Source organism: Cnephaeus nilssonii, assembly GCF_951640355.1.
Source record: "Cnephaeus nilssonii genome assembly, chromosome: 24".
Lineage (NCBI taxonomy): Eukaryota > Metazoa > Chordata > Mammalia > Chiroptera > Vespertilionidae > Cnephaeus > Cnephaeus nilssonii.
This window is the reverse complement of record NC_137095.1, coordinates 15,237,518-15,249,529: the sequence shown is the minus strand read 5'-3', so window position 1 is coordinate 15,249,529 and position 12,012 is coordinate 15,237,518. Positions and strand designations below refer to the sequence as shown.

Here is a 12,012-nt window from a genome sequence, read left to right as displayed (position 1 = left end):
CTTGCGCAGGGGGCGGCGCAGGGAACGGAAACGAGCCATTGGTGGGCTCCAGCGCCTTTGAACGCCTCCAAAAAAAATCTGTTTTTTTTGCATTCCTGAGCGCCCCACAGTGCGTGACGCCTTCGCCTTTCCAGTGTCCGCTTTCGATGCACTAGGTGGCTTCGCAGCACATTGTATTGTAAAGAAGGGCGGGTGCAAACCCAGCACCCCGCAGGGCTTCTGCAACACTCGCCACGCCCCCTAGCGTCGTAGGCCCGCCCCCGGCATCTTGCCCCGCCCCTCCTCTGGCACGTAGCCCCGCCCCTTTAAGCGCCCAGCTCCTCCTCTGGCACGTAGCTCCGCCCCCTTAAGCGCCCAGCTCCTCCTCTGGCCGCGTTGCCCCGCCCCTCGGCCGAGCCGCCGACGCCCCGTCTGACGCACGTCGCCGCGTAGCGCGTCGCTTCCCAAGATGGCGCAGGTGCTGAGGGCAGCTGTGGCGGCGGCGTGCGCAGGAGGTGACTACCCCGCGCCGTCGGGGTTCGCCGTGGTGCGGGGCTCCGGGGGCGGGAGGCCCGGGACCGAGGCGGGGCGGCCAGGGGGCGCCCGCCGTCCGCACCCTGAGGCCGAAGGTGGCTCCCGGAAACGCCTCAGGTTAGCGGAGGGGGTGGGGGCCTCCTCCCGGGGGCGCCTCACAGCCGCCCCTGGAGGGTGTGCCGGTGACGGCGCCCCTTCTTCCTGAAGCCTGCCCTTGGGGACAGACAGCAGGCCGGGACGGCAGAGGGACTGGGAGTGTATTTGAAGGCGCACCTTAGAGAAGAGAGACGCCCAAAGGAAGGGCAAGTCCTGTTCAAACAAAAACAAACACGTGAGTGAGCCCGGCCGGCGGGCTCAGTGGTTAGCGCGGGCCCCCAAAGCGTGCGGGAGACAACCCATCGATGAGTCTCTCCCACCTCCTCCCTTCCCCTCTTAAAATATATATATATACACACACACACGTATATATGTCCTCAGGTGAGGATTAACCACATTAAAAAAACAACAACAAAAAACCGTGAGCTGGCCTCCCAGCACCCCCCGCCCGCCGGGAGCCCAGAGGGTCAGCCGTGGACAGGGCTCCTGGATAGCTGCTCCTTGTGAACAAGCGGGAGGGAGGGACGCGGGTGCCATGCTAGCAGGTGCCTGGGTTCTCTACATCTCCATTAAAAAAAAAAAAAAAAAAGGCTGCCCCACGGGCCGACCAGGACCCAGGAGCTCCGGGCACATCCGGGGGTGCGGGCTGGACCCCCCCAGGAGGGGGCATGCAGGAGGCAGCCGGTCCCTGATTCTCATCATGGATGTCTCTATCTCTCCCTCTCTGAAATCAATAATAAAAACATTTTTTATTTTATTTATTTTAAAAAATATATTTCTGTATTGATTTCAGAGAGGAAGGAAGAGAGAGAATCATGGATCGGATGCCTCCTGCATGCCCCCCACTGGGGATGGAGCCGGCAACCCGGGCATGTGCCCTTGACCAGAATGGAAGCCGGGACCCTTCAGTTCACAGGCCGACGCTCCATCCACTGAGCCAAACCGGCCAGGGCAATATACTAGTGTTTTTATTGATTTCAGAGAGGGAGAGAAAGAAACGGCTACGATGAGAATCATGGATCCGCCGCCTCCTGCACGCCCCCTACTGGGGATCAAACCCGGGATCCCCCAGTCCGTAGGCCATCCCTCCATCCACTGAGCCAAACCAGCTAGGGCGATCACTATCGTCTTAAAAATATATATATATATATATATATATATTTTTTTTTTTTTAATCCTCACCTGAGGAGTGAGGACATTTTTTTTCATTGATTTCTATGGAGAGTGGAAGGAAAGGGGGGGGAAAGAGAGAGAGAGAGAAACATAGATGAGAGAGAGACACATCGATTGGTTGTCTCCCACCCATGTGCCCAGACCAGGACTAGGGATCGAACCTGCAATCCAGGTACACGCCCTTGACCGGGAATCGAACCCGAGACCCTCCGGTGTGCGGACTGACGATCTAACCATTGAGCCACGCCAGCCAGGGCAATCACTATAGTCTGTCTTACCCATCTGTCATGGCTGAGTGCTGAGCCCCAAGGAGAAAAGTGCAGAGTAGGAGCCTCCGCACATGATCCGTATAAAGAGGTGCTTCGTGTACATGAAAAAATACTATAACCTTGCCCTGACCGGTGTTGCTCAGTGGATAGAGCGTCGGCCTGCGGACTCAAGGGTCCCAGGTTCGATTCCGGTCAAGGGCACGTACCTTGGTTGCAGGCACATCCCCAGTCGGGGGTGTGCAGGAGGCAGCTGATCGATGTTTCTAACTCTCTATCCCTCTCCCTTCCTCTCTGTAAAAAAACCAATAAAATATATTTCTTTACAAATACTATAACCAAAGGCTGAGCGCAGCTTGTTAAAACGAACCTCTAATGAGCAGGTGATGGGCAAGTTTTGCCCCTGACACGCCCTCCCTGGTCCCCCTTCCTCTTCTCGGTAAAAGTACAAGTCAGCATCTCACCGCACACACCACTGCAAGCTGCCCTTTGCCCCCACGCCCCCCAAAAAACAAACACCAAACTCATAAAAGAGGCATCTCCTTTTCTCTCAGAAAGCCATCTCTTAGCAAGTCGATACGGCTCACGGAGCATACACTAAAGATACTAAAAACTGAGGATCAGAAAGAAGGATGAAAGCATTTCAGAGGAATGAGAATGCTAAACATCACAGTTTAACAACATTGACCTTGAAGTCAGACAGACCTGGGCTAATGTTGACCGGGGAAATTTGTAAGTCAGTGTTATTGCATCAAAATGCAAAAAGAAGACGAGGCTTGGAATAAACACGTCAATAAACACCAAGCATGTCCTACTGTCAGAGCCCTGTAACCTTTTCCAGAGCGAAAGGGGAGTACTGGTCAGAAAACGTAGTATGTTGTGGATTCATGGGATGATGCAGCGCCCACAGCACCGGGTGTGCCCAAGCATGGGCCCAGTGCAAGCCGTCTTTAGTTGTGGAGTGAGATTTTTTGGGTTGTTAGTCCTCAGGATATATTTTTTTCATTGGTTTTCTTTTTAAATACATTTCATTGATTTTTTTACAGAGAGGAAGGGAGAGGGATAGATAGAGAGTTAGAAACATTGATGAGAGAGAAACATCAATCAGCTGCCTCCTGCACACCCCCTACTGGGGATGTGCCCGCAACCAAGGTACATGCCCTTGACCAGAATGGAACCTGGGATCTTTCAGTCTGCAGACTGAGGCTCTATCCACTGAGCCACACCGGTTAGGGCTCCATTGATTTTCTTAGAGTGGAAGAGAGAGAGAGAACAAATAAATCGCACATTAAAAAGTACTGTATGGTCAGGGCTTTCATAAACTTGTTACAGACTGTAAACACCAAAACCGGTGGCCTAACCCCTAACCGGTTTGGCTCAGTGGATAGAGCGTCGGCCTGCGGACTGAAGGGTCCCAGGTTCGATTCCAATCAAGGGCATGTACCTTGGTTGCGGGCACATCCCCAGTAGGGAGTGTGCAGGAGGCAGCTGATCAGTGTTTCTCTCTCATCGATGTTTCTAACTCTATCCCTCTCCCTTCCTCTCTGTAAAAATTCAATAAGATATATTTTTTTTAAAAAACAAAAACGGTTATAGATCAGGAACCGAATGGTTCTCATCGGGAAGTGTGTTCTTTCACTGTCACATCCAAGCTTATCCGCGTGGAGTGCAGAGAAGAGCAAGTCATCCTATTGTATGTCATTCATGGTCATGGCAGCCACTCTGTACGCGTTATCAGTAAACGTAAGCCGTTATGGAAGAGACCATTCTTTGCTCTGAATCTAAAATAAAAGAGCTGAGCATGAGCTTTTTAATCTCAGGCACTTATTGCAGAAGGGAGTGAGTACTTTAGGAATCGTCCTGTGCGTGCATGAATGTCAGAGGGGTGTCAGCGACTGTTCTGTTTTTCAGGGCTCTTGTCACGACTTCAGGCTCCCGTTCCCGCCGTGAGAGCCTCTTCCGCCTCCCAGGCCTCACGTGGTGTGGCAGGGGCCGTGTGGGCCCTGGGGCGACTCAACCACGTGGCCATAGCCGTGCCGGACTTGGAGAAGGCCAGGGCATTTTATCGGGACGTCCTGGGGGCCCAGGTGAGCGAGGTGTCCCCTCTTCCCGAGCACGGAGTGTCTGTGGTTTTTGTCGACCTCGGGAACACCAAAATGGAGCTGCTTCACCCGCTGGGAAGTGACAGTCCGATTGCGGGATTCCTGCAGAAGAACAAGGCCGGAGGGATGCACCACGTCTGCATTGAGGTATTCTGTTTGCTTTAAGGCGTGGCGTTTACATTTCTCTCTCACAAAGTGTCCAAAATGTCTTTTGCTTCTTGAGACGGATACGGTCACTGTCATCAGAAATTTTGTATGCAGCTCTTTTTTTTGCTAATCACCTGCAGATATTTCCCCATTGATTTTTAGAGAGAGTGGAAGGGAGGGGAAGAGACAGCGAGAGAGAAGCATCAGTGTGACGGAGAGAGAGACATCAGTTGTCCAGGGCTGGGGATGGAGCCCGCAACCGAGGCACGTGTCCTTGACCGGAATCAAATCTGGGACCCTTCAGTCCTTGGCTGACGCTCTAGCCACTGAGCCAAACTGGCTAGGGCATAAAGTTCTTTAAAGGGGAAGAGAAGGATCCATAGATATATTTTCTTTTCCTCTAGAAAACTGCAAATAATAATATAGTTTATCAAATCTGGACTCAGCAGCTTCTGCAAAAGTCACGGAAACCTAGCCAGTGTGTCTCAGTGGTTGAGCATCGACCTATGAATCAGGAGGTCCCGGTTCGCTTCCCAGTCAGGGTACCTGCCCGGGTTGTGGGCTGGATCCCCAGTGGGTGGCGTGCAGGAGGCAGCCATTGGATGATTCTCATCATTGATGTTTCTTTCTCTCTCTCTCTCCCCTTTTGCCTCCCTCCCTCTCTGAAATAAATAAAAACATTTTTTTAAAAGTCACTGAAGTTGGCCAGACGGATTTGAGTTTCCACTCCGTGATTCATTGATCCCATATGACCTCCACTATAACAGGAATGCAGCTGCTTTCACTCCCTCAGGCCATTAGAAGCAGCAGTGAAAAGACCTGATGAAGTGAGAAGTCCCGTATCCATGCTGAGTATTCATGGAATTGTGTCCTGTCCTGAAGGTTCTGCGAACTTCTTTCTTATTACAAAAGCAACACGTTTTCAGTGACTGACTGTGGTGTTTCCAGATCCCCTCAAGTGTGCCTGCTAACAATTCCTGAAGAAAACATGGCATGTTAGACTAGAACTTCCTCCTGGGAGCCCCCATCAGTAGCTGTTCATGCTCAGATATTCCTTTTTGGAATATCAACAATAGCAATTACACTCCAGTTTAATTTCTTCTGATAGGAGGAATGTCCCAGTTAGGCCTCTCCGCATCCAGAAGAGAGGCGTGCTGATTTCAAGGATTGACTCAGTTCACATTGCAGACACACTAGTATTTGAGAACCTACTGTGCGCGCTGAGGACTCGGTTCAGCCGCGAACAGGACGGACCGTGCCCCCAGTGGGGAGGGGCAGCCGCAGCAGGCAGTCTGTCCTGTGATGAGCAGGATTCATGTCCGCGTCCCCTCACCAACAGATGAGGGAAAGGTTGGCTGCTGGTGGCAGGCCGAGGAGGTGGGACGGCATCTGTGAAGGGGTTCCCCAGGGGGACGAGGCGGAAGCCCTCCGGGCGGAGGGAGCAGCACCTGGAAAGGCAGAGAGTTACCAGAACGACTGCCAGTCCACCAGTGCGCCACACGCATTATTTTCTTCATTTCTCAGAGCTACCCCAGGGGGGCGCCGTTCTCCCATTGACAGGTGAGGAGGCGGACTGAGACTAGCTTGCCCATGGTCACACGACTAGTCAGTGGCAGGCTGCTAACTAGTTTTGTCCAAACTAGGTTTGTTCTGATTCCAGCATCTGCACCGCTAGCCGGCGCCCGGTGGCCCTCATTGTATGAGCTGGACTTAAAATCCGAGGTGGGGGCCGTAGATGTTAGACAGGGAACTTACAAGGCCTAATAGGTCACCGTTACCCCTGCCTTAGAAGGTTAATTTTGGCTGCAAGTCTTTATTGCAGTGGACTTGGGGTTTATCTGAGACCCCCAAGGATGACAAGCAGGATCCCCCGCCTTTGAACCCGCTGTTCCCTGTCCCACACTTACTGTCTGGGTCCGACATCAGAGCCCAGGCCTTCAAAGGGAGCCGGTGTGAGTTAGAAGTGCAGTGAAGTGGGGATAGTGCAAGCTCAGTAACGTAACAGTGGATGTAGGAGTGAAGATCGGAGGGGAGAGGGAAATGTGGTTCAGTGTAAAATGAAGGTGGGTGACGGGAAGCTGTGGAAAGGGTGGGTTAGTCCTTACGTTAACATGAGACACTGTCATTAGTCGCTGCTCTCCGTAAAAAACCGAGCGGCTTCTCTAGGCAAACAGTCCTGGGTCTGAGAGGGAGCTGTCCCCGGCCGAGGGGCTTACTCCCGTCAGCTGGTTTAAAACCTGGATCTTCCTCAGAACAGGACGGGCTGTCTCGGGACTCGGCCCCACAGATGCCCTGATCAAAAGCATCGTTTGTTCCAGGGCGATGGCCTTGAACTTGTCACTGACCACATACAGTGCGGATTACAGTCACTGCCGGTGCTGTCCGTTAGAAATACAACACAAGCCATATAGATTATTTTATTTGTTTTAAATATAGTCTTACTGATTTCAGAGAAAGGGAGAGGGAGATAGAAACATCGATGATGAGAGAGAATCCTCAATTGGCTGCCTCCTGCGCCCACTGGGGATCGAGCCCGCAACCCAGGCATGTGCCCTGACCAGGAAACGAACCTTACCCTCCCCATTCCTGGGGCTCAACCACTGAGCCCCACCGGCCAGGCCAGAGAGACAATTTCACATTCACGGATGCTGCCACGTGAGCTTCCGGCCCCTGCAGGCCGCCCCCTGGGCGGTGGGTCTGGTGTGACTAGAACTAGCCGTGCTTTCCCTAACCCCGTTCAGGCAGCGGGGGTCTTGATGAAAATGCTGAAAACCTTCAGCGTTGTGGTTGCTCACCCAGGAGGACTCCGCAGCTTCTTTTCCCTCCGTGCGCGGGGGCTTCTCCTCTCAGGACCCTGTGAGGTGGTGTCGCCGTGGTCTCCCATGCGCTCTGTGTCTCCCTCTCTCCAGGTGGATGACATAAACGCCGCTGTGATGGACTTGAAAGAAAAGAAGATCCGCAGCCTAAGTGACGAGGCCAAAATAGGGGCCCACGGGAAACCCGTCATCTTCCTGCACCCCAAGGACTGCGGGGGCGTCCTGGTGGAGCTGGAGCAGGCCTGACGCGTGTAAGAAGCTGCGTAATGACCGGGAAGCGCCTCCGAGGGCACTTTGGCTTTGAATCCGTCACTCCTTCCGCCACTTCAAAGTTCAAAACCAAATTACAGGAGGAGATTCAAAAAGTTATATGTATACACAGTGTGTGTCCCCAAAAATGTATATACCCTTTGAATAATTATGAATTCAAATGGGTTAAGTCTGAAAAGAAAGACACATCAATTGAGCTATCAGCTAAGTGCATATACATTTTTGGGGGGACACACACTGTGTGTGTGTGTGTGTGTGTGTGTGTGTGTGTGTGTGTGTGAATCACTTTGGGCTTTATTTGGAGAAAATTTTGATCACTGAATGCCTAAGGAATATTATTAAAATCACATTCATAGAAATAAATTCTTCCTGTTCTAAAGTGGGGTCATTTCGGACAGTGCACTGGCTGTGTGAAAGGTTGTGTTTGTGTGTGTGAGAGAGAGAGAGAGAGAGAGAGAGAGAGATGGGGCGGGATGGACACACAAAGGAGTGTGGCCTCAGATGTTTGGCTTTTCTGGAACAACTCATAAGCCCCTCGGGGCAGGTGTTTGGGGTGCTCAGTCCTACACGTACGGGCAAGAGGGCTTGTGGAGGACGGGGTGTGAGCTCTGGGCTGCACAGTCGGCCGCATTTGTAAAGACCAGTGGCCGTGGAGAGGGCAGTGCGTGTGTAGGGAACCGGCATTCAGGTGCCGGGACACAGCAGCCCCTGAGGGATGTGCGGAAGGATAGAACCCTTGCTGAGGTGCTCACGGTCGGGGGGGAACGGCTTCTGAAATAGACGTGAACCGTGAAAGCAGCGTGACGGAGGAGGAAAGGGAGCAGGGCTCAGAGGAGGCTTGGAGGCACAGCAGGCCTTTGGCCGGACTTTCTTCTTTTTTAAAGATTCTTTATTGTTGAAAGTATTACAAATGTCCTCCTTACCCACCATTGTCCTCTCCCAGCCTGCCCCTGCCCCCCAGCCCCGGCCTTCACCCCCTCCCCCCGGCCCACTGACTGTGTCCACTGGTTATGCTTCTATGCATGCAGGTTCTTTGGTTGGTGTCTAACCCTCCCAACCGCCTCTCCCCGCCCCCCCCACTCCCCCCACCTTAAACAAGTATCAAGTGACTTTCCAGAATCTGCGATGGATGCATAGGATGAGTGCACAGTGCGTGGGAAAGGGTTAACATCTTATAACTCATGGGTAATTGGATGCTGAGGTATGTCCACATTGAGCCTGCTGTTAGGGAAGACAAGTGTGGCATTGAGTTGTTACTTAAAAGTTAAAAGCAATGCCCTAGCCTGGTCCCGGGTTCGATTCTGGTCAAGGGCACATACAAGGATCAACCAATGAATGCATAGATATATGGAACAAAAAATCCCTCTCTCCACCCCTTCCCTCCTTTCCCCCTCTCTCTTCACCCCTTCCCTTCCTTCTCTCCCTCTCGCTTCACCCCTTCCCTCCCTTCCTCTCTCTCTCTCTCTCTCTCTCTCTCTCTCTCTCTCTCTCTCAACCCCTTCCTTCCCTTCCTCCCTCTTTCTCTCTACAATCAACTTTTAAGAAAGGGGACCTGAGAAGGGTATGGCCCTGTCTGTCCTCTTTGCTTGGATAACCACGTTCAGCTCGCAGTGACAGAAAGAACAGGTGTCTGTGTCTCGAGGTGACCTGCGGATGTGACCCGGGGTTCCCCGCAGCCAGGGCTGTGAGTTGCGGATGCGCAACCCTGTGGGGTTCAAAGCCAGAACAGCTGTGAGTTCTGTGCCCGCAGCCTGGCACGAGTGTTCCCTATGCCTTTTGTGTAGAAAGCTGCCTCTCGGCTTAAATTCACATCTTAGTTGTTGGAAAGCCAAAACGTATCCTGCACCTTTATGAACGGACAGAACTGGCTTGTGTGAGAGGAAGGCTGCCAAGACGCGCCTCCTGAGAACTTGGAGATAAGGCTGAGGCGCGGGCGGTGGATGGAGGATGAGGATAAGCCACGGGGTGGTTTTTTCAGGTGCGTGACGGGGCGGATATCCCAGGCCCCTAGAGGTGATCGGAATAGAGATTGGAGCTCAGAGGAAAACAGGCGCGGAACTCATTTGCTAATGAAAAGTGTGATTGTTTGCAACAAGGCTATGGACATAACACAGGCGATTGGGAACCGAGGAAGGCGATGCCCCGGGAGCTGAGGTTGGCAGAACCTGGCCCCATGCCAGAGGGTACCCCCCCCTGTTGTCACTCCCGTTCCTCAAACATAGAAGGCCCAGCCTATCGTAAGGGCAAGAAGCTAATGGTTGTCATGGCAACAGTGGAAAACACACTTGAACTCCCCCCCCAGGCCTGCCTCATCTTTCTTCAAGTTGCACAAGCCAGAGACTGAAGTTGAATTCTGACACGGCCTCGTCTCCAACCATTGTACACACACACACACACACACAGCCCTCACAAAGCCCTCTTTCTTTAGCCTTGCAAATAGCTCGGGTCCATCTGCTGCTCCCCACCCCCTTCGCCTGGGCTCCCTGCACCCACTCCCATCCCCCCAAACCCTCTCTTGGCAGCCAGAGCCCGTGTGTGTGCGCGTTTAAGATATCATTACCATGTTTTATGACACACCTGTAGTCAGGTCAGCGGCCACTGCACACGTCAAAAGAATCCCAGCCTCACACAGAGCGGGAGGGTGACTTCAGTTCAGTCAGGTGCTCACGCAGACAAAGGCCTGCGAGCCACGTCCCAAGTCCAGAAGGAAAAGGCTGCACTTCGGAGAGCAGCTCCAGGCATGGCAGCCCAGGAGGCCTTCCTGGGAGCGGACGGGCCACCGCGACGAAGCTGCCAGGGCCACGCTGGAGCCCGAGCCCCCAGGACGCCGGGCTGGGTGCCGAGCGGCCTGCACAGAAGCTTCCTGAGAAAGCAAGCCCCAGCCAGAGAGAGCGAGCCTGCCACCAAGAAACAATGCTCCCGTCTGTCTCTGGACACCAGGAGGCGGCTTTCCGGCCGCTGCCTCCCGAGTGCAGGGTTCTAGGCATCCTTCCAAGACGGGTAGGCGGGCCAGGAAGGGAGCCAGGAGCCCACAGTGATGGTGAGAGCTCGGGGTGGAGGCGGGAACAGGTGCAAGGCAGCCCCGGGAGCAGAAGGATCCCGAATGCCCTCCCTGCAGCCCTCCTCACCAGGGCACCACCTATCGTCTCCTCGTCCCTAAGGCGGTGTCCGCGCGGTCCTGCCCTTGGCAGGAGCTCCATGGTGCTGCGGAGAGGGGGCTGGGACGGCCCCACACAGTGCTGGGCCAGCAGTTGGCACTTGTGTGTGTGTGTGGGGGGGGGGGGGGGCCTCAGCTCCAGGCCTGGGTCTGGGGTGCAGGGACAGGGACAGGGCCCGGGCATCACCGGGAGAATTCCCAAGTGCCACTGCTCTGCCCAGGAGCGGCCAGCAGGACCACGGGGTGGGCTGCGAGGAAGACCCCACCCCCCTGGGAGGGACCCAGAAGCCGGCCACAGCCCTGTCGCTGTCTGGTTCTCTGTGTTCTCAGAGACCATAGAAATGGAGCAATGTGGTACAGTTCTTTCTTTTTAACACATATTTTTATTGATTTCAGAGAGGAAGGGAGAGGGAGAGAGAAATAGAAACATCAGTGATGAGAGAGAATCACTGACCGGCTGCCTCCTGCTGGGGATGGAGCCCACAACCCTGGCATTGCCCCCGACTGGAATTGAACCCGGGACCCTTTAGTCCCCAGGCCCACACTCTATCTATCCACAGCCAAACTGGCTAGGGCTGTAGCAGTACTTTTTATTGCTTTAAGTCATTCCCCACTTGTGACGAGCTTTTATATATTTACTAGTGGCCTGGTGCACGAAATTCATGCACATTAAAAGGGGATTAATTAGAGGAAATGTTTTAATATTGCTGTTTGCCCTTTCTCTATAATAGAAGTGTCAGAGAGGAAAGAAAAGTAGTAAAATGTATATGAAAACCTTCCTCCTGTCAGAGTCTGGGGCGCACCACAGGACCCAGAGTCAAGTCCCCACCTCAAAGTTGTGCGAGACCCAGACCCGGCTGCCCCCCCATTGGGCTAGATACAGACCTGGCCGGTCCCTCCCTTGTCAAGCCCCGCCGGGCGGAGGGCGCAGCCTCAGGTCCCCCAGCCTGATGCCAGGGTGGGGGGCATGGCCTGAGGTCCCCTGGCCCAGTGACAGGGTGGGGGGGCGTGGCCTAAGGTCCCCCATCAAGTCCCACCAGGCGGGGGCGTGGCCTGAGGTCCCCGGCCTGGTGCCAGGCCAGGGGGGTGCGGCCTGAGGTCCCCTGGCCTGTGGGGGGTGTGGCCTGAGGTCCCCCGTCAAGCCCCGCCAGGCGGAGAACATGGCCTGAAGTGCCCTGTCAAGCCCTGCTGGGCAGGGGGCGTGGCCTGAGGTCCCTGGCCTGGCATCAGGGTGGGGAGCGCGGCCTGAGGTCCCCTGTCAAGCCCCACTGGGGCGGGGGGGGGTGGGGGCGCGCGCAGCCTCAGGTCCCTGCCGGTTGCTCGTTAAGGCTCGTTCCGCGAACTTGGCCTCCACTGCGGGTGCAGCCATCTTGTGTTACGGAAAACCCTGCCTCCGCTGTGGCGCTGCCATCTTTGTGCTGAAGTGATGGTCAATTTGCATATCCCCTCTTTATTACATAGGATAAGGTTTT

The 12,012-nt window shown here is 54.3% G+C and overlaps 1 protein-coding gene across 2 annotated transcripts in view; it reads left to right on the top strand.

The window, feature by feature from the left end:
* Nucleotides 1-399: 399 nt before the first annotated feature.
* The window catches only part of MCEE (methylmalonyl-CoA epimerase), a 29,270-nt gene continuing 17,657 nt past the window's right edge, over nt 400-12,012 (top strand). Inside the window, exons 1-3 of one of the 2 annotated variants that reach the window (XR_013813124.1) lie at nt 400-494; nt 3,960-4,297; nt 7,207-7,364. Coding sequence is in view for 1 of the 2 variants with exons in the window: in XM_079763864.1 (XP_079619990.1) it covers nt 449-494; nt 3,960-4,297; nt 7,207-7,359 (537 nt within the window). In the remaining variant the exon portion in view is untranslated. Of the gene's footprint in view, nt 495-3,959; nt 4,298-7,206; nt 7,740-12,012 lie in introns of those variants that run through there. The other variant, XM_079763864.1, reaches the window with a different exon arrangement.